Raw genomic sequence first — 23,102 nt, forward strand, 5'->3', positions numbered from 1 at the left:
TACGCCGGCAGAAATATGCGCCGATGTATCTGAATCCGGGCCTTAATGTTTTAGAGGTTTTAACTAACCTTTAGGCCTAAAAAGAAAAAAAAAACTGCTCTGGCAAGGAAAGTGTTAATCAATTTGTCTGACACAAGGACTGTTCTTGTTACTGGGGGCAATAAATCAGATTCTTCATTTCCAGTTTATGAGAATGAAGAGAGAATTAGATTGGCTGTTAAGAATAAGGGGATCTTCTTGCCAGAACGTTAGCAATGGCTGAGCTCGGATTTTATGAGTTATTGTTCCTGTTCAGTAGTACTTACGGGTGCAGTCAGTTATAGATGTGGGGTCTGATTGTACGTTACAGACAGATATTGTATATATCAGAAATGTATACGTCTCTCCCGCTGTCAGATTTCCTATTGTAGCCGATGCACCACTCACTATTGTATTATTTATCAGTGTAGATGATGAGATTACATTGGTCTGCACTCTGTAGGTGTATGAGCTCTGATACTCGTCTGGTTGTGTCCAGGTCAGGGACATAGAATTGGTAGTTTTGGCAACAATCTGCGGTGATTTCACAGATATCGGTTCTGTGGATAAGGGAAAAAAAGTCATATTAATAACCAATTTTTACATTCAAAGTGTGATATTGAAGTTACAATGTTATAAGTCATGATCAACAGAAAAACATGGCTAAAGAGAAGAGTTCTATATATAGGAGTGCACAGGGGGTGTGCCGGGTGTGCCTAGGCACACTCTAATCACCCTGTGTGGTGCAGATTCCCCCTGCTGATATTTCACCAAAGCCCCCCAACAGGGCTCCTAAAAAAAATTATAAAAATAGAAAACTACTAACACCATCCACTGCTCTACTAACACCATCCATGTTTTAATACATTTGGGGTGCAAACCCTAATGCAATAACACCTAAAACAGGTAAAACACCACCAGAACTGACGTCGCAAGGCTCCACCCCTGGAGGTGAAGCCTTGTGACGTCAGTTTCGGTCGTGTTTTACAGAATTACGGTGAGGAGGCGAGTGTGTCACTACTCACATTGGTTTTTACCCTTACTTGATGAAAGCAGCTTATTTTACTAAATAAATGTACTTTTCATTTGGCAATACAGTGGAACATCGGATTACGAGCATCCAGGAGAATGCTTGTAATCCAAAGTACTTGCATATCAAAGCGAGTTTCCCCATTGAAGTCAACCACTTGCCGACTGCCGCACGAACCTATACGTCGACAGAATGGCACAGACAGGCAAATGGGCGTACAACCACATGGCGTGCAAATGGGCGTACAGGCACGTCCCTTTAAATTTGCCGCTGTGTGGTTGCGTGGATGTCCGCCAGTGTCATGGAGCTGAAGAACAGGGAGATGTCAGTGTAAACACAACATCTCCCCCGTTCATCCTAGTGACAGGTCACTGACCGTCTGCTCCCTGTCATCGGGAACAGCGATCAGTGACATGTCACTCGTAGCCACGCCCCCTAACAGTTAGAATCACTCCCTAGGACACACTTAACCCCTTCCTAGCCCACTAGTGGTTAACCCCTTCACTGCCAGTCACATTGACACAGTAATCAGTGCATTTTTATAGCACTAATCGCTGTATAAATGTGAATTTCTACAAGCAGAACCTTGGGCATCATATCTCCATGTTCCTCTCTCTCAGATCGCCAGCACAGTGTGGTCTCCAGGATTGTCCTCCTTTGCTTCATTCCCCCCCTTTACCCGAGATTTTCCATCCTTCTCAGTGTACATTCTTTCCCTCTGATATCCTATTCTTTTTTTTCCTCTTTCTTTTTTCTTCTCTTTCATTCCCTGTTTTTTTTTTCCCCCCGTGATTTTGGTTCGCAAGTTTTTGTAATTTTGTAAAGCATCCAAGTGGAGTTCAGCAGTATGGACAGAGATATATTTTTTCTGCAATTTTTGTATAGTGTATGAGAGAGGTTTGAGAATCTGGGCACTCAAAATACTTTTTTTAAAATACTGACAGGTTCTCTTTAATTTTCAAACTCATGTAGGGAAACTGACCAGTAATGCCGCGTACACACGATAATTTTTCGGCATGAAAAAAACATAGTTTTTAAAAAATGTCATTTAAAATTATGGTGTGCGGGCTTCATATAATTTTTCGGTTTCTGAAAAACGACAAAAAAAAAATTCGAACATGCTGCATTTTTTAACGACGTTTTAAACTATGTCGTTTTTCCTGTTGTAAAAAATTATCGTGTGTGGGCTAAAACGACGTTAAAAACCCGCGCATGCTCAGAGGCAAGTTATGAGACGGGAGCGCTCGTTCTGGTAAAACTAGCGTTCGTAATGGAGTAAGCACATTCATCACGCTGTAACAGCCAGAAAAGCGCAAACCGTCTTTTACTAACAAGGAATCAGCTAAAGCAGCCCCAAGCGAATAGAACTTCCCCTTTAGAGTGCCGTCGTACGTGTTGTACGTCACCGCGCTTTGCTAGAGCATTTTTTTAAAACGATGGTGTGTGGGCAACGTCGTTTTAATAATGAAGTTGGAAAAACTTTGTTTTTTCTTTCATGCTGAAAAATTATCGTGTGTACGCTTTATAAATATAGGTTTTAAGAGGAGCAAAAACGTACTTGTACAGACCGATCCAATCACAGGCGAGCTCTGATACCCCCAGACTCCGACTGTCACCACAGAGATGGTGTAATTAGTCCCCGATATTAAGTTTTGAAGGGTGACACTTGCTGTGTTGCTTGTCACATTTCCAGCAATGATTGAAGGAGAAGAAGAATTCCTATAAATGATATTATATGACTTCACCACTCCGGTCATATTTACTGGATCTCCCCAAGATAAGGTGACATTCTTAGTTCCTATCATAGGAAAGGTTATGCTGCCTGGTGGGGTGGGATCTGTTTGGAAATATAACAATGTTAGGATTTTTTTTTTACTGTAGTGGAAGAAGATTCATCTGCTTTAAAAGGAATACAAATTATGGGGGTAATTGCAAAGACACTGTCCACTGCCCTACTGACACCAATCTTTGCCCTACTGACACCTGCTGACATCGTCAGTATATATACACATGCACACCCATGCAAACATGTTTGAGCTTTGAGGTGCACACCCTAATGCAATAGGCTGTGCACACCTATGGGGATATCTTTGTTATGGCAACCATAGCTAGCTACCATAACCCAGGTATCCTCTTCTTCAGTGAGCGGTCCGGATTAAGATAAAAGTGGTCTCTGCGGCAGATTCGCCGCAAGATCACTTTTATCAGCGGCGGAAGAGGGCCCCCTCCATGAAGCTTTCCGGTGCCCTCCGCCGCTTACCGGAGCCGTCTGGCAGCGGCGGAGGCAATCGGATCCTCTTCTGTGATTGGTATGGAGATGAGTTAGAGGAAGATGGCCCCCACCCGTCTCCATACCATTGCAGGGCGGAAACAACGTCAAAATGTAACTTCCGCCCATAGCTCTTAAAGGGTAATTTTTTTTTTAATTTTTTCAAATGACAATTTTTTTTTATTGCATTGTAGTGTGAATATGAGGTGTGAGGTTTTTTGACCCCAGATCTCATATTTAAGAGGACCTGTCATGCTTTCTTTCTATTACAAGGGGTTTTTACATTCCTCGTAATAGGAATAAAAGTGACACCATTTTTTTTTTAAGAATAGTGTAAAAATAAAAGGTAAAATAAATAAGATATATTTTTTTTTAACACGCCCCGTCCCACCGAGCTCGCGTGCAGCAGAAAATGCATACGTGAGCAGCGCCCGCATATGAAAACGGTGTTCAAACCACACATGTGAGGTATCGTGGCGATCGTTACAGCGAGAGCAATAATTCTAGCCCTAGACCTCCCCTGTAACTCAAAACATGCAACCTGCAGATTTTTTTAAACTTCGCTTTTGGAGATTTTTAAGGGTAAAAGTTTGTCGCCATTCCACAAGCGGGCGCAACTTTGAAGCGTGACATGTTGGATATAAATTTACTCGGCGTAACATTATCTTTCACATAATAAAAAAATTGGGCTGAGTTTACTGTTGTCTTATTTTTTAATAAAAAAAAAAAAGTGTATTTTTTCCAAAAAAAAGTGCGCTTGTAAGACCACTGCACAAATAGGGTGTGACAGAAAGTTTTGCAACGACTGCCATTTTATTCTTTGAGAGGGGTGTCAAAAGGGACGCCCAAGAAGATTTTTCTTTCAGCAGTTTGGTGTGCATGTTCAGCTTTCCTCCCTGGCCCAGCAGGGACGGCAGGTCTGTCCCTTCCATAAGATCGCAGCACTCACCCTCCCCTACCTTATTTACGCAAGACGGGAAGCATGGCAGGCCCGGACAAAGGGCGGGACTTTTCAAGTTAAGGAGATTGGTTACTAGATAGGGGGGCAGTCAAAGAAAAATCAATCACTGGCCTTTCCAATGAAAAGTCCCACCATTTTTCTGGACCTGCCAAGCTTCCCGTCTTGTGAAAATAAGATATGGGAGAGGGAGTGCTGCGATCTCATGGAAGGGGCAGTCTAATATCGATGGAGAGGGGTCTGTGATGGGATGGTCTGTGATGAGTGGAGTCTGTGATATGGAGCTTGTGGTTTGGAATTGAACATAATGGTATGTCATGTAATTTTGCATATAGACAAGGTGCTGTTGCATGTAAATCTGACTTTCTGATAAATACAATTTTAGTTTTAATTATCATGATATAAAATAATGGATGTGGGGGCCTTTTGGTAGGCGTGATTTTTTTTGTTGGGGGTGTGTGGGGCAGCATTTAATTCTTGGATCCAGGCAGCCAGGGCTGCTGATAGGGGGACCACCAGTCCTCTTGTAGGGGGCCCCAGCACACAGGGGGGCCGACACAGGGAGGGGGATTAGTGATGGACAACAATTGTGTCTCTCTTCCTCCAGTAGCTGGAAGCTAGTCTCTCCCCTTCTCCCTGAAGCCAGCTTTTATTGATTTAGATTTGTAATGATTCACTGCTATAATCTGTTAAAATAAGCAGAAACAAACAGAGACACACACACACACACACACACACATATACAGCTTCTTGTGGTCTGGAGCTGAAGTGCACAGCAGGAAGATGAGAGAAGAGAAGAACAGACAGATGCACACACAGAGAATGTGAGAAAATGTGAGCAGAATGCTGATGGCAATCTTCTCATTCTTAGCTTTATTCTCCTTATGTCGTCACAGAATACACACCCATCAATCCCTCCCAATAACCCTTTACTCCACCCAGTTACCCTCCCATTCTGTTAATCCACATGGCAAAGTCTTTGTTCCATCATAAATGATAGGGGTTTCTCGATCAGAACTGCAAGGATGTAGTGAGGTGGGCTGGAAAGGGGCATGTCCAGGGCAGGAGGAAGGATATTCGTTGGGAAATAGTTCCAGCAAATCGCCCATTTACAAATCCATACACAGGAAACCAGCACGTTGCCTTTTAAGGGAAAAACAGTCCAGGCTACAAATTCCTTTTCCATCTCCAAAAGGCAGGATGTAGCAAAGTCACAATTTCCTCTTGAAATGATCAGGAATGCAGAGAAGAGTGAATTACAATGGGGGATGGGAAGGCTTTTCCTGTTACAACTGAGGAATCCAGGAGGGAGGGGGGACACAGAGTGAGTGAGTGGATGGAGTTGCTTTTTGATTTCAACAGCTCTCTCTGTATGTCCATCCAAGTTAAAATATACTTTAAGAACATATCTGACAAAATCTGAAGAATCATTTCAAGGAAAATATACACTCCATTTCAGTGGTTCTAATCATAACACAAAAATATTCATTTTAGTTTCACGTCTATCACAGCCCCCCCTTGAAATGAATATTTCATCAGTTCATTCTCTTTGTTATTTCTTAACAGACAAGGACGGTAATGGAGGACACGGTCAATATAACAAAACATTATCATAACCAATATAAACAGAATTGCTATACCTATTTGAGTACAAATGTGTTATCACCCAAAATATTGTCCGCAGGTGACATTCTAAATGCCCCCCTTGTTCACCTAATATCCTATATAAGGCCATAATTTTATACAAAGTCATTTGTGAAGTGGCCTCTAGGTGTTCAGTAATATACTGGAATGCATTCTTGTTTATAGTTAACAAACCTCTATTGACCATAGCAACCATAATTGATCCAATCTACATTTACATTACTAAGTTAAATTTCATAAAAGCATCCGTTCCCACCAAATTACTATATTTCCCTTCATTAGCATTTTTAATTTTATATTGGGCTCTGTCCTAAATATTTTATTTCCTAAAGAAACTTTATTTATTTATTACTTTATTTTTCACTATTTTATCTGACCTTTTTTAAGCTATGCAGATTAACACCATATTTCATTCTCTTTAAAATAACACCCTTTAAGTAAGGTATTCTTCAAACCAAATGGTGCAAAAACCCACAGAAAGAGAGAGAGAGAGAAAAAGAAAGAAAGAAAGAGAATATTTTATTATTAAGGGCAGATCTTCTAATGATTGTGTACAAATTACCTTTTATTATTAAAGAAAGATTTACCCTCATAATACGCTTCCATAGTTTACTTAACATAAACTCTGATATTTATTTGTTTTTCCCTTCAAACTTGCAAAAGAGCCATTGTAAAGCACAGCAGCTGAGGATGCTTAGACTGGGAGTCGGATTTCAAGCTAGCACTCACTCCTGTAAACCACCACAGCCTGTAACCTGATCTGCTGTTAATGACCTCTAAGGGAAAACATCTGTCCCCCCCATGCTTGGAGCAGATTGTACAAGTTTTAGACCATATACAATCCAATCGAATTGCATCGTTTTTCTCATTTTTAACTCTTTTTCAAAAATTTTAAAACATATTTGGTTTGTACATCTGCCAAAAATCATGTACACCACATTATAACATGACATTCCTTAACTTCCAATAGCGACAAAAGATCGCTTAGAGGACAAATCTCATGAAATCCACTGACCAGTCCCTGCGCATGAACCGACCATTGTTTTCTACTGATAAAGTCACTCATAATTACTCACAATCTATATTTTATCAGAAATGTCATTTTATAATAACTTTTAACACTTGTTTATTTTTTAATTTAATTTTTACAATTTTTATAATAATATTTTTTATAAAGTTTTTTAGATTGAACATAACTTTCATATTTTAATATTTTTCTCTGGGGAACCTTATAATAAACCAAACCCAAGTTTAGAATCTGTTGTAAACATTGCTCAAACCTCTACTTATTAATTCTTACAACCAGATCTGTAGGATTTCAGTTAAACATAAAATACCATGTTGTTTACCATAGACTGAATTGTATACAATTCTTCACACAATCTCAATCAACAATTTTCCCATTAAACCTTTGTTCTAATCCCATGCATGTTTTGACATGTCATAATACATTTTCAGTTGTTGGGGTAAACATATTCATAAACATTTACAGGCAGAATTAAACTTAATTATCTCATTAAAGAACTTCTTTACACTCTGACATGAATTAACTAATTACCCCATGTAACAAGGACCCCCCTTTGAGATATTCCAACCCACAAACCCCAGTGGTCACAATCCCATGTATTTGAAAAAAGATATATAATTTCATCCAGATTTGGGCGGCACAATCCATAATATCACTCATCTTCCAGAGAATATTTTCGAAGGAACCTCTTAATCATCACCCAGGGGATATTGGTAATTATCGGTACCTACATCAGAAATGTGAGAAAAACTCGTACAGGGATATTAGTTACCTATTTTCAAAAGCGGTCACATAATCATAGCTCATAACAATCTAATCTAGAGACTGTCTCAAACAAGATTTCAGAAAGGGATAATGTATTGAATGCTCCCCCCTTGGGGCCACTTACCCACTTAACCCTGAGGATGGCATGGCACAGCATGTGGAATAAAACCATTTAAATGTACTATGTAAAATGTTCTACTGTTCCAATGTGATACCCAGAATCTCCTCATCCCTCATTTGTGACTTGTGAACGCAGCTTCTGTAGTCATGAACGCCAGGATTTACACACTCTCTCTACCGCTTTTGGGCACCCCATGAGGTCAAGGAATTGAGGTCGGGGCACACAGGACAGCATATGAGCGGATTCTACCTTCAGGTAGGTCTGCCACTCCCATCTACATCATTCTCCTCCCTTACGTGTCTGTCCAGCGAAGTGGCATTGTAGTTACCCCCCCCTGGACAGACTAAGGAGGGCATGAAGAAGAAGGCCCGTGGGCCGGAGGGCACAGAATCCAGTATGGGCAGCGGGCAGCGGGCAGGAGGCGACACCATATGCGTTCAGAACGAGGCAAAGCCTTCAGCAGGGAAGAGCATCCGGGCAGGCCCATGCTTCCTCCAGCCGGGCAGACAGTTGGGCAGAACGTAAGGGGAAGGAAGGGGCACGGCCTCAAGCAGTCGGGCGGGGCCCATGCTTCCAGCAGGCATCGTGGGCAGAACATGAGGGAAACGAAAAGACAATAACAGGCCCTGGGTATCACATTACAACAACCAAACTGGAAAAAACCTCTATGTATCAAGTCAAAATACAGTGCATGGCATCGTCAGTGTAAGTGGGCAACCCAGATGGGACAGGTCCCCACAGAACACGCATTCAATCTATCCGATTAAAAGGATAAAAAAAAAAAAAAAAACGGGACGAAATAATTCACCTAAATTAATTCTCTATAGAAGATTTTAACTGTAAAATAAAGACTTAACAATTGCTTATTATGTGCATCAAATGTCTGTTCCATATTTTTTAAACCTCAGGAGAAATATCCCATTATTTCTAGTTAAATCGAATTATCTGATAAATCAGCGTACAATGTAACAGGCATATTCAGACCAATTTTAATTGTACAGAAACAGTTGCAATATCCCAAGTCAACCTTTTGTTAAAAAAAACTCTGTGTTACAAAAAAACTGTCTCCTAGGTTGTCGTCCCTGGGGGGGAAGAGGGGGGCTGTGTAGTAGGCAGCAAAGAAAGGGTTGGACGGGAGGATCTAAGAAGAAAATGGTGGAGAGGGGAGGAGCTATGAAAAAAAAAGCGGCAAAGATTTGGAGAAGACGGGAGGATCTAAGAAGAAGATTGCGGGGGGGGGGGGGGTGGCTATGAAAAAGGGAGAAGAAAGGGAGGAGCTAAGAAAAAGATGGCAGAGGGGGGAGGAGCTTTTCAGAAAAGGCGGGAAAAATCTAAAGCCAAAGAAAAGCAAAATGGAAGACGAAGAAGAAGGGGAGTCAGAAGTTATAAAGAAAAACTTCAGACTTCTGTAGATGAAAAACAAAAGTCAGTGCCAACAGCAGTCAATACATACAACAAGAAAGCCAGGTATTCTATTCAGTCAAACACAGTTATCCAGCATAATAAAAACACAGACATACTGAGAAAGACAAAAGGATCATCCCAGCAAAAAAAAATTAACTAGGAAAGGCACAGAAATGAAAAAGTTTCCTGTTCAGACTGCAAAGAGTTAAGACTGCTAGGCAGAAAACCCTTAATTAGCATGCAGCTGTGACAAAAAGCAAAAGGTTTCAGGCGCACAGTTGGCAGAGCAAGAAGCCAGACACAGAATTTAGCAGCCTTCGTCCAGATAAAGGGTTAAGTAAGCTAGCTATTGCAAGCCAGCTGTAACAAAAGGCAGAAGTGTAAGGGAAAAAGCAATTTAAGACACACAAATGTACACAAATAGCCAGCTAGCAGAAGCCACACAAAAACGACCTCCTCCAGCTCAGCCCCCACCTTTCCTAGCACAGGGAAGTTCAGTAAACAAAAAAAAAACCCCCGCGTTATTCAAAGCAAGGACAAAATGTGGAAAAGCTGACTCAATATCTCACCACAGACATACTCAAATAAACCCCAGAATCCCAGTTCCCCAAAATAAAACAAACCCATATCTTCGCAGCCAACTTCCTTAGAGCTGTCCCAGGCTCAACCCAGCCAGCATGCACTCCCCGTGCACACCCCTTTATCACATCGGCTTAATCCGAGACGATGTACGACCAGTACCTTAACTTAGTAGGCCGATTTCACACACAACCACAAACAGACAGCAAACAACCCACAAGCTCACCCTTCTACTCACAGGCAGCATACAAACAGGCAAGAACCAAAAAAAAAATTAATAGCAGTGAATCAACACAAACCGGGGTTCGCTTCTGGACCAGAATTATACCGTCTGTTTCAAAGGCTCGGAATTTGTAGACAAACTAGATGGGAATAGAGGCCGTCCAGCCTGTAACACGGTGTAAGGGAGCCAAAAAAAACTCGCACTTACCGTGTTTAGGGGTTCATGACGCCCCTTTCAATGGTAGACGGTCCCTCAATTCTCAGCCAGTTTCTTGTGCGTCCACAAAGTCTGTCCTTGAAGTCCAAAAGAAGCACGTTGAGCGTCAATTGATTTAGATTTGTAATGATTCACTGCTATAATCTGTTAAAATAAGCAGAAACAAACAGAGACACACACACACACACACACACACATATACAGCTTCTTGTGGTCTGGAGCTGAAGTGCACAGCAGGAAGATGAGAGAAGAGAAGAACAGACAGATGCACACACAGAGAATGTGAGAAAATGTGAGCAGAATGCTGATGGCAATCTTCTCATTCTTAGCTTTATTCTCCTTATGTCGTCACAGAATACACACCCATCAATCCCTCCCAATAACCCTTTACTCCACCCAGTTACCCTCCCATTCTGTTAATCCACATGGCAAAGTCTTTGTTCCATCATAAATGATAGGGGTTTCTCGATCAGAACTGCAAGGATGTAGTGAGGTGGGCTGGAAAGGGGCATGTCCAGGGCAGGAGGAAGGATATTCGTTGGGAAATAGTTCCAGCAAATCGCCCATTTACAAATCCATACACAGGAAACCAGCACGTTGCCTTTTAAGGGAAAAACAGTCCAGGCTACAAATTCCTTTTCCATCTCCAAAAGGCAGGATGTAGCAAAGTCACAATTTCCTCTTGAAATGATCAGGAATGCAGAGAAGAGTGAATTACAATGGGGGATGGGAAGGCTTTTCCTGTTACAACTGAGGAATCCAGGAGGGAGGGGGGACACAGAGTGAGTGAGTGGATGGAGTTGCTTTTTGATTTCAACAGCTCTCTCTGTATGTCCATCCAAGTTAAAATATACTTTAAGAACATATCTGACAAAATCTGAAGAATCATTTCAAGGAAAATATACACTCCATTTCAGTGGTTCTAATCATAACACAAAAATATTCATTTTAGTTTCACGTCTATCACATTATCTGCTGAGAAAGAGACAGTTGTCCCTTACTAATCCCCCTCCCTGGCTCAAATGCTAGCTCTGCTCCTGAGTTTGTTATCTCTGTAACGCTGTTTCTCTATCTCTGTCTCTCTGATCTTCAACTGCCCAGCCTGTATATTTTTTTCATCTTATCTTCATTTTTATTTATTATTTTTTTATAATTTTTATTTATTAACTCAGTTTTATCTTTTAGATTTAGCAGGAATTCTGTGAGCTTTTGTGTCTGCTAATAATTTTATTGTATTTTTAGCAAAATATAGCTTTAATATTTTCTTGGGGGAAGGGGGCCCTGTCAGCAGGCCCGTTGGAACAAGACAGGCAAAACAAGCAACTGCTTGGGGCCCCGAGCTGGCCTGGGGCCCCAGCAGGGCTGCAGCCTGTAGCGTGGCTGAGCTCCTCTTCCTAGTTCCTCCTGCAGTCCGGCCGAGTACCGTAACCGTGCGGTACAATAGATTCCGTTTTCTGTTCCCGGCCGGACTGACAGGAAGTGCACACACTCAGGGCTCACTTCCTTTCAGTCCAGCCAGGAACAGCAAACTGAATCTCCTGCTGCGTGGTATGTGGTAGGGAGGGGGGGGTAAAAAGAACATGGGGGGGGGAGTAAGTGGGGGGAGGCAGTCAGAAGAAGTACTACCCGTTCGGCGGCAGCAGCACACACACCCCCCCCCCCCAGCCGCTTATCAGTACTACCCGGTTTATAGCGGAATCAATGAGCATTCAGAAGAAGTCAGAAGAAGTACTACCCGTTCGGCGGCAGCAGCACACACACCCCCTCCCCCCTCGCCCGCTTATCAACTTGCAGTGACAGAATCTGTCCCCCACCAACCCAACCCCCCCGCTTCTCAACTTGATACCTCAGCAACACCCCGTCCCCCGCTTCTTCTTTTTTGGGGCCCCCAAATTCCTTTAAACGGCCCTGCCTGTCAGGTAGTCTGTACAGGGCCCTACGATATTTCTATCAGCAGCCCTGCAGGCAGCTCAATGTCTTGGGACAGCCCTGGAGTAACAACAGCAACTGGCGGATGCACTTCTGAGGCCACGTACACACGACCGAGAAACTCGACGGGCGAAACACATCGTTTTCCCCATCGAGTTTCCCGTTCGGCTGTCAAAAAACTCGTCGAGCCAAATTTTCCCATTGCACGTCGAGGAAATAGAGAACATGCTCTCTTTTTGGCTTGACGAGTTTCCCGACGGGTTTCTCTGCGAAAAGTGTACATACGACCGGTTTTCTCAGCAGAATACGTCTCCCATCGAGTTTCTTGCTGGATTCTGCCGAAAAACCGGTCGTGTGTACGCGGTAAGTATTCCGTCTTCTTTTTCCGGGACCACTCATTGGATTTTTGGAGGGAAGCAAGCGAGTGGCTTTAAATACGAAATTAACTCAGAAAAAATTGCAAATGATAAATGGCGCTTGTACTCACATGTAGCCTCCATGACTGACGTTGATGTCTGGCTGCAGTTCCCGCTATTTGTCTGTACAGTGACGGTATATAAGCTGCCGGGCAGTAATCCGGTGAAGTTTGTTTGCGTAGAATTAGTTTGTGTTGATTTTGATACCACTCCTGTTATACTGATAATATATGAATCCACTCTTCCTGGATTTGCCGTCCAGTTCACTCCCAGAGTGTTTGTTGAATTGTAATTGTTCAGTGTGATGGCAGAAACTTGTCCGGGACCTAAGCAGAAAGATTACATCTTTTTATTGCTATTTTCCAAACACTTAGCATAGCATTTTCTTCTGACATTCTGACACAGAAAACAGTCCTTGCTGGGCTTTTTTGGGATATTTTATTGAGGGTTGTTAAAGCGGAGGTTCACCCTAATTTGAAAGTCAGCGTTAAACACACAGGCTCAGTGTCTGTTTTGAAAGTTCGCTGTCCAAAAAAATTAAAATCAATTCCATACCTTTTTTATCTCTTCTGAACCAGGCACTTCCTGGTTTGGCTCCCGCGGGAGTGGGCGTGTCGCTTTGGCTGCAATGTCTCCTGGGAGCACAGCGTGACGCTGCCCAGGAGATGATTCTCTAGCCCACCAGAAGCACTCTTGCGTGATTTTACATGTCACATGACTCTTGCAGCCGGTCATGTGACGAGGACGGATACAATTCCGCCATTTTAACTGATGGAAAACAGGTGAAAACGCCATTACACATTACAGTTGTGATGGCAACTGTGTAGTGTTGACGGCGCCGCTCGCCGTAAATACTGCACATGCGCGGGATAGAGCGGTGAATGCTGGGACATCATTCTTCTTTTTACATTCAGCTGTCAGTGGTGGAGCTTGCTGATAGCTGACAAGTCATCGGTTGCAAAGGCTGTGGCGGCCGACTTCCAGGCTTGTTCCTTAACAACCAGCTCTTCTTCACACAGAATTCGGATCGATCGATACATATTTTATTGATTCTAATTAGAATGGTACTTCTGACCTCTGCACTCTGTTGTGCGTTACTCGTTCCTGACCGACGCATTCTGTGCATTACACACTCCTAACCCCCGCACTCTGTCTAGTAAGCACTCCTGACTCCTATATTCTATGAATTACACACTCCTAAACTCTTCACCCTGTGCGGTATTGACTCCTGACTTCTGCACTCTGTGTATTACCTCTGCACTGCGCTGTGCATTACTTATTCATGGGCTCTGCACTTGGTGCATTACGCACTCCAGATTTTTGCACACTTCTGCACCATGTGTGTTATGCACTACTTACCTCTGCACTCTGTGCGTTATTTACTCCTGACCTTGGCACAGTGTGCAGTACATACGCCAGACCTCTGCACCCTGTGGACTTCTTATTCCTGACCCCTGCACTCAGTGCAGTATACACACTTGACCAGGAGCACAGTGGGCATAGATTTTATTTAAACATACCCCTTTAGACTCCTTAGACTGTTACCATAATTTGGCCACACCCACAATTTTCAATGATGCACTATGCACAGATTTTCTACTTATGCTGCCCAAGCCATTTTGTCTTTATATTTGAACATTTGCCTCTTATTTCAAATGTCCATGACCGATTGTTTCAGGGCCTATTAAAAATAGGGGTGTAATTTTGTGGGTGTGGTTAAATCAGGATTGATTTTGTGGAGGTGGCTAAAATGAGGAGGCGTGGTTTTGTGGATGTGGCCACAAAAGGGGGTGTGCTCAGTAGCAGGGACGTCCCCAGCTTTCATATGGAAAATCTGGAAATTATAATTTACAGGCCTTGTCCCTCCCCTAGCCTGTGACTGGAGAGTGAAAGGAGAAGCAGCATTGCTTTGTCACTCTGCTCTTTTCTTCTGTCAGCATGTTCATTGTTAGCACATGAGCACTTAAGCACAGCTAACTAGCTGCTTGTTCTGCCCCTCCCTCTCCCAATCTGAGCTCTGTTGTACATATACAGGCCAAAGAGATAATCAAAGTCAATTTTTCACACAACTAATTAGCTCTCTGCAATTAATACAGGTCTTCAGGAATAAGGTTGGAGTAAGACTTTAGCTTACAAGTAATGTTACATTTTAACACACATCTTGAACTTAATATACAACATATTGGGGCAGATCCACAAAGAAATTACACCGGCGTATCTATTGATACGCGGCGTAATTTCTAAGACGCTCCGGCGTATCTTTGTTTTGTATCCACAAAACAAGATAGGACTGAATGTGGGCTCGATCCGACTGGCGTACGTCTTAGCACCCAGTCGGATCTTAGGTGCATATTTACGCTGGCCGCTAGGTGGCGCTTCCGTCGATTTCCGCGCTGAGTATGCAAATTAGCTAGATACGCCGATTCTCAAACGTACGTTCCGCCCCGGCGCTTTTTTTTTACGTCGTTTACGTAAGGCTTTTTTTCGGCATAACGTTACCCCTGGCTCTATGAGGCGTACGCAATGTTAAGTATGGACGTCCGGCCAGCGCCAAATTTTCCGGCGTGTACGTCGTTTGCGTAAAACGTTCGCGAATAGGGCCTTGCGTAGAATTACGTTCACGTCGAAAGCATTGGCTTGTTGCGGGTTAATTTCGAGCATGCGCACTGGGATAACCCCACAGACGGCGCATGCGCGGTTCAAAAAAAACGCCGATTATGTGGGGTCAATAGGAATTACCATAAAACACCCCCCCATCTCATCCATTTTAATTGCGCGCCCTTACGCCAACACAGATACAGGTCGCCGCCGTAACTTACGGCACAAATTCTTTGAAGATACGGAAAATACGCTGTAAGTTGCGGCGGCGTAGTGTATCTGAGATACGCTACGCCGGACGTATAGATGCGCCGAGGTACGTGGATCTGGCCCATTGCCTTTAAAAAAACTTTGGGCCATATTCTTAAACAAGTTACGTAGGCGTATCAGCAGATACGCCTACGTAAGTCCGTTTCCTATGTTTAAGTGTATTCTCAAACTGAGATACACTTAAACATGCCTAAGATACGACGGCTTGCGCCGTTGTATCTTAGGCTGCAATATTTACGCTGACCGATAGGTGGCGGTCAGCATAGAATATGCAAATGACTAGTCACGCCGATTCTCTAACGTACACTTGCCCGCCGTAGTGTTTTAACGTCGTTTCCGTAAGCGATACGCGGCGTAAAGATAAAGATGCCCCCTAGGTGGCGTACTCAATGTTAAGTATGGCCGTCGATCCCGCGTCGAAATTTCAAAATTTAACGTCGTTTGCGTAAGTTGTCCGTGAATGGCGCTGGACGCCATTTACGTTACAGTCAAAACAAATGACGTCCGTGAGACGTCATTTAGCGCAATGCACGTCGGGTAATTTACCCAACGGAGCATGCGCATTACGATCGGCGCGGGAGCGCGCCTAATTTAAATGATCCACGCCCCCTGCCAGGATCATTTGAATTAGGATGGCTTGCGCGGGTGGACTTTACGCGACGCCGCCGCAAGTTTACAGGTAAGTGGTTTGTGAATCAGGCACTTGCCACTTAAACTTGCGGCGGAGTAACGTAAAGTACATACGTTCCGCCGCCTTAGATGTATAAGAATATGGCCCTTTGTTTCTGGGCATCATTAAAAAGCCATTCTTTACTCACCTGCGCAGGTAGTTCTGTTCACAGGATCAGATTCAGTGACATTATCAGCAGCTCTTACATATACAGAGAATGTGTATGTTTCTCCCGATGTCAGATTGCTTATTGTGGCGGATTCATTATACATCGTTGTATTACTTATCAGTGTAGATGATGATGTGACAATTGTCTGCACTCTGTAGCGGTATGTGTTTTGATACTCAGGCGGTTTGCTCCAACTTAATATCACAGTATCTGACGTCACATTAACGAAATTCAGATTTGACACGGGCCATGGCTCTATAAAGTAAAGATGATAATAATAAAAATAATATAATAATAATAATAGCTTTAATCGTAATATAAAATAGATATTACAAACACAAAGGGCTAGATTCAGGTAGGGGCGCGCATAGTTACGGCGGCGCAGCGTATCGTATTTACGCTACTCCGCCGCAAGTTAGAGAGGCAAGTGCTGTATTCACAAAGCACTTGCCTTCTAAGTTACGGCGGCGTATCGTAAATGGGGCCGGCGTAAGCGCGCGTAATTCAAATGAGGATGAGGGGGCGTGTTTTATGTTAATGTGTGATGACCTGACGTGATTGACGTTTTTTACAAACTGCGCATGCGCCGTCCGTGTACATATCCCAGTGTGCATTGCTCCAAAGTACGCCGCAACGACGTATTGGTTTCGACGTGAACGTAAATTACGTCCAGCCCTATTACGCAAACGACGTAAAAAATGCAAAATTCGAAGCGGGAACGACGTCCATACTTAACATTGGCTGCGCCTCCTAATAGCAGGAGTAACCTTACGCTGAAAAAGCCTAACGTAAACGACGTAAAAATATTGCGCCGGGCGTACGTACTTTTGTGAATCGGCGTATCTAGGTCGTTTGCATATTCTACGCCGAAAACAACGGAAGCGCCCCTAGCGGCCAGCGTAAAATTGCACACAATTATACGCCATCGTATTCAAGTTACGTCGGCGAAGGAAGCCTATTTTTTGAACGTATCTGCCTTTGAGAATCGGCATAAAGATACGACGGCGCAGATTTGAAATTACGGTGGCGTATCTGGAGATACGCCACCGTATCTGCTTGCTGAATCTAGCCCAAACTTTCTAAAAAAATAAATACAGGCACACCCCACTTTTGAAGGGTTTGTAAAGGAAATGTTTTTATTTTTTTTTAAATAACAAACATGTTATACTTACCTCCACTGTGCAGCTCGTTTTGCACAGAGTGTCCCCGATCCTCCTCTTCTGGGGGCCCTCGGCGGCTGTCTCTGGTCCTCCCTGCAAGAACTCCACACATTCATGTGAGCTCCCTCGCATTGTGTGGAGTCCTTGCGGGTGCGCTCCCGTGATACAGCGAGCGGCCATAGCCGATCAACTGTATAACTTGACCCCCCGCCCCCCGGTGCACCGCGTCATTGGTTGTGATTGATGGCAGCGTGGGCCAATGGCTGCGTTGCTTCAAACGACCAATGAGTGAGCGGTGAAGCCGGCCAAGATGACAGCGCGTTTACGGTGCGGGACTTTTCGAGGGGTCAGGTAAGTAAACGAGAGGGCTGGGGAGGCCGGTATAGAATGCATAGAATGCATTAAGGTGAAAAAACGTTTACCTTTACAACCCCTTTAAGTACACAATGGGATTTATTTACCATCGCTGGAGAGTTCAAAATCAGACTCACTCCTGCATAGAAACCAATGAGCTTCTAACCCCAGCTTGTTCAATTAAGCCTGGTAATAAAACCTGGAAGCTCATTGGTTTCTATGCAGAAATGAGCCTGATTTAGCTTTTTCAGCTTTAGTAAATAAACCCAATTGTGTATTTAAAAGTGGGGTGTGCCTAGGGTGACCACATATCCAAACTGCCATTCAGGGACAGCCCCCCGCCCCCTTCCTAAAACAATATAATTATTTATACTTTTTTTGTGACCCCCATAGATTTCAATGGTTCATCCTGAGACCTGTAGTTCTTCACTGGTTGGGGAGGGGGGGTGTCACTCAGCTCTGAGGGGTTCATGGTGGGACCTGTAGTCCTTCACTTTTGGGGGTCACAAAAGCAAAGGACTACAAGACCCAGCGTGAACTCCCAATATCTAAAGGTGTGACCCCCCCCCCTTAAATTTGAAGGACTACAACACCCAGCATGAACCCCCTGAGATCTAAGGGTGTGATCCCATAGATTTCACAGGTTTATGCTGGGACCTGTAGTTCTTCATTATTTGGGGGAGCGGTGGGGGTTTCACATCTTCAGCTCTGGGGGGGGGGGGGGGTCATGCTGGGACCTGTAGTCCTTAACATTGGGGAGGTAACACCCCCCCTCCCAAAGTAAAGGACTACCAGTCCCAGCATGAACCACTGATATCTAAAGATGTGACCCCCCCCCCCAAATTTGAAACTCCCAGCATGAACCCGTGAGATCTAAGGGTGTGACCCCATAGATTTCACAGATCTATGCTGGGACCTGTAGTTCTTCACTAGTTTGGGGGGGGGGTGTCACATCTTAAAGTGGAGGTTCACCCGGAAATGTTAATTTTTAACATTAGATTGATGCTCATTTTGTCAAGGGGAATCGGGTAGTTTTTTTAAAATCGAAGCAGTACTTACCGTTTTAGAGAGCGATCTTCTCCGCCGCTTCTGGGTATGGGCTGCGGGGACTGGGCGTTCCTATTTGATTGACAGGCTTCCGACGGTTGCATCTATCGCATCACGATTTTCCGAAAGTAGCCGAACATCGGTGCACAGGCGCCGTATAGAGCCGCATCGACGTTCGGCTTCTTTCGGCTACTCGTGACGCGATGTATGCGACCGTCGGAAGCCTGTCGGAAGACTGTCAATCAAATAGGAACGCCCAGTCCCGCAGCCCATACCCGGAAGCGACGGAGAAGATCGCTCTTTAAAACGGTAAGTACGGCTTCGTTTTTAAAAAAACTACCCGATTCCCCTTGACAAAATGAGCCTCAATCTAATGTTAAAAAAAAAAATTCAGGTGAACTCCTGCTTTAAGCTCTGAGGGGTTCATGCTGGGACCTGTGTCAGTTTCATTCCGGGACACTGTATTGTCCCAGAGTGAAGGTGCCCGGGACAGACCTGCAGAATGGCAATCCTGGACACGTGGTCACCCTAGGTGTGCCTTGTATTTGCTACCTACTTGTATAGACAGATCCGGTCACAGGCGTGCTCTGATACCCCCGAACTCCGACTGTCATCACAGAAATGGTGTAATTAGTTCCGGAAGTCAGGCTCTGAAGGGTGGTATTGTTTGTGTTGCTTGTTTGGGCTCCAATGATGGGAGAAGAAGAAGCGTTCCCATAAGTTATATTGTAAGACATTACCAGATTGGTCATATTTACTGGCTGTGCCCAAGATAATGTGATGCTGTTTGCTGAGATTGTATTGAAAGTGACGTATCCTAGTGGAGTAGGATCTGGGAAATAATAAGAAAATGAGAAAAAAATTAACACAGGAAGAAAATTTCATTTAATAAAAAGACAATAAATTAAAACCATTTTTTTTAACGAAATTAACGAATGCATTTGTTTAATTTGGAGGACAACACATGATGCAATAGTAGTTCGGAAATATGGGGGAATTCATTCCATTTTCAAATTTGTTTCATAAATCAGATTTATATAATGAATGCCATCATACCATTTCTCTTGGTGGGTTGGACTAGTGTCCAAAAAGATTGAATCCTACCGATTCGAATCTGTCCGATTTGATAATGTATTGAATATCTTTTCTTTGTCTTAGGCCCCATACACACGGGAGGATTTATCCGCGAATACGGTCCAGCGGACCGTTTCCACGGATAAATCCTCTTGAGGATTTCCGCGGATTTCCATGCGATGGAGTGTACTCACCATCGCATGGAAATCCGCGCTGAAATCCTCTGGCGATGACGTGTCGCGCCGTCGCCGAGATTATGACGCGGCGACGTGCGCGACGCTGTCATATAAGGAATTCCACGCATGCGTCGAATCATTACGACGCATGCCGGGGATCCCTTCGGACGGATGGATCCGGTGAGTCTATACAGACCAGCGGATCCATCCGTTGGGATGGATTCCAGCAGATAGATTTGATAGCATGTCATCGAATATTTATCCGCTGGAAATCCATCCCAGGGGATAAATATCCGCGGAAACAGATCCGCTGGAGTGTACACACCATAGGATCTATCCGCTGAAACCCATTCGCTGGGATTTTTCAGCGGATGGATTCTATCGTGTGTATGGGGCCTAACTGTGGCCTTACAGCACTCTTACAATCACACCCCCCATACTCTGATCATACACAGATAACACAGATCACCCGTGGACAATACTCACATGTGGCCTCTGTCACTGTAGTGATTGGACTGTTGCAGCTCCCACTGATTGTCTGTACAGTGACGGTATAATTCCTTCCTGGTAGTAAGTTAGTGAAGGTCACTTGTGTAGATGTATTCTGCAATGTCCTATTTACATCTCCTGTTATGGTGACATTATAATTGGACGCGATTCCTGTTGGTGCCGTCCAGTTCACCACCAGAGAATTCACCGACTGGTAATTGTTCACCGTGACACCCCCAGCTTGTCCGGGAACTGGAAACACAATGTTCATAATGTTATGTGCCCAATAAGATTCATTCTATTCATATTTTCTGATGACTGATAAGTCTACAAATAGTTGAAGATCAAGAAAGAATTCCGGACATTTACATTTAATAAATGATTCTACTTAAACATTTTAAGACTTTTTCAAAACCTCCACATTTTAACTCTAAAACCACATTTAAAGTAGCTAAAAAAAGGAAGAGGATGTGTGTCTGTGATAGCACCATGTCTTCATACTGGACTATGGTGGTGCTCAAAAATCCACAGGCCATAAATAAATAAATAAAAAAACATAAACATTTTATTTAATGAAACATAAGGAAAAAAAAAAGAAGATGTAAAAACTTTCCTGACAATAACAGCAATTGATAGCAAGAATAAGCATTCTTATTCCCTCACACAGATCAGTCTCTCTGGAAACCCGTACAATAGGCATGTGCAATTAGTTTCCTTCCAAATTAACACATTTTTTCTTAATATTCGTAAAATTTGTCTCTCTGGAAGCCCGTACAATAGACTTGTGCAATTAGTTTAGTTCCGAATTTGTTTTTTTTAACAAATTTAGACAAATTCCTTAATTCGGAAACATCAGAATTAACACATTTTTCCTGAATATTCGTCAAATTTGAAAATTCGAAAATTTGCAAATTCCAAAACCTGAAAATTAGGAAATCTGAAATAATAACTAACTATTAAATTATAGGAATTGGAATTTCCTTTCAAATTTGGCTGTTAGTGAACGTAACAAATACGAATTTATCTGAAGTTACGAATTATCCGGAATAACGAATGCTGCATCTAAAGGAATGGAACTTAACAAATTAATAATAATGAAATAACAATAATAAAAACGTTTTATTATTATTATTTATTATTAATGTGTTTCGTTCCATTTGTTTAGAATTCGTTATTTCGGATAATTCATAACTTCGGATAAATTGGTATTCCTTACGTTTACTAACAGCCAAATTTGAAAGAAAATTCCAATACTTATAATTTAATACTTAGGTATTATTTAGAATTTTTCGGATTTTTGTTCTTTTGAATTTTCGGATTTTCTTTCTTATTTTTGGATTTTCAAATTTATGAATTTTTGAATCTACGAAAATTAAAAATTTTGGAATTTACGAATTGCGATCATATTGAATGACCCGAAAAATGAAAACAAAAACGAATGAAACAAAAAAAAAAATTCGGCAGTGCACATGTCTACTGTACAATAATCAGTTGTTGATGTCAGTATATATTACTTCTCCCTCTCTCGTGAAGAAGAGGATATTGTCAAATAAAATGCGTAGAGAAGAATGACACATAAACTTTCCCCTTTTGACACTCTTTTGTTTGTGTAAAACTGTCTACAAAAATATATACAGAGATTAACCATTGAATTGTGATGAATGAGTTACATTCAAAACATCTGAGAATATTATTGTGTGCTGTGATTGGCCCACAGCTATTACATGGTACAGGGTGCTGTGATTAGACAAGCACCATGTGATAGCTGTGGATCAATCACATCATCAAAATACTAAGCACAGCTGTTTTGAATGAAACCTATTCATAACAATTGTGTTTACGTTGTGATCATGTGATCCCCCAACTTCTCAAAGTGTACGGGTACTGAGAAACGTGAATAAGGGGGTGCGCTGAGCGCCCTTCAGCTGGTGCTGAGCATGTACATGATCCAGCCTGCCCATACCACCCACCGCCAAATGTACAGTGGGTGAGCTGGTTAATATCCCCACCAGCATTATGAGAACAGGACTGTAGCTGTACTCACCTGTGCAGGTAGTTAGTGACACCGGATCAGATTCAGTGGAATTATCAGCAGCTCTTGTGTATATCAGGAATGTATATGTTTGTCCAGGGGTCAGATTCACTATTGTAGCTGATTCATTGATCACTATCATATTATTTATCAGAGAAGACGATGATGTGACATTTGTCTGCACTCTGTATGTGTAAGAACTCTGATATTCATCCGGTCTGTTCCAATTTAAGGACACAGAAGTTGAAGTCACATTATAATATTGTGGCAGCTTTAAAGGTAATGGTCCTAAAATATAAAAAATACACATGTGAGTTTAAAAGAAAAACACTAAGGGCTAGATTCAGCATTGATTTACGCCGGCATATCTATAGATACGCCGCGTAAATTCAAAGCTGCGCCGGCGTATCTTCTTTCTGTATTCAGAAAGCAAGATACGCCGGAATTAGGCTAAGATCCGACTG

The 23,102-nt window shown here is 42.8% G+C and overlaps 1 protein-coding gene across 1 annotated transcript in view; it reads right to left on the reverse strand.

Annotated features, from left to right (window-relative positions):
- LOC120917422 (receptor-type tyrosine-protein phosphatase eta-like) overlaps positions 1–23,102 on the reverse strand; it is a 56,453-nt gene that overhangs the window by 20,953 nt on the left and 12,398 nt on the right. Inside the window, exons 6-8 of the mRNA XM_040328700.1 lie at positions 22,651–22,926; positions 20,604–20,858; positions 19,424–19,699 (exon numbers count right to left, since the gene is read on the reverse strand). Of these exons, the coding sequence (XP_040184634.1) occupies positions 19,424–19,699; positions 20,604–20,858; positions 22,651–22,926 (807 nt within the window). The remainder of the gene's footprint in view (positions 1–19,423; positions 19,700–20,603; positions 20,859–22,650; positions 22,927–23,102) is intronic.

This window comes from Rana temporaria, chromosome 11, assembly GCF_905171775.1.
Source record: "Rana temporaria chromosome 11, aRanTem1.1, whole genome shotgun sequence".
NCBI lineage: Eukaryota > Metazoa > Chordata > Amphibia > Anura > Ranidae > Rana > Rana temporaria.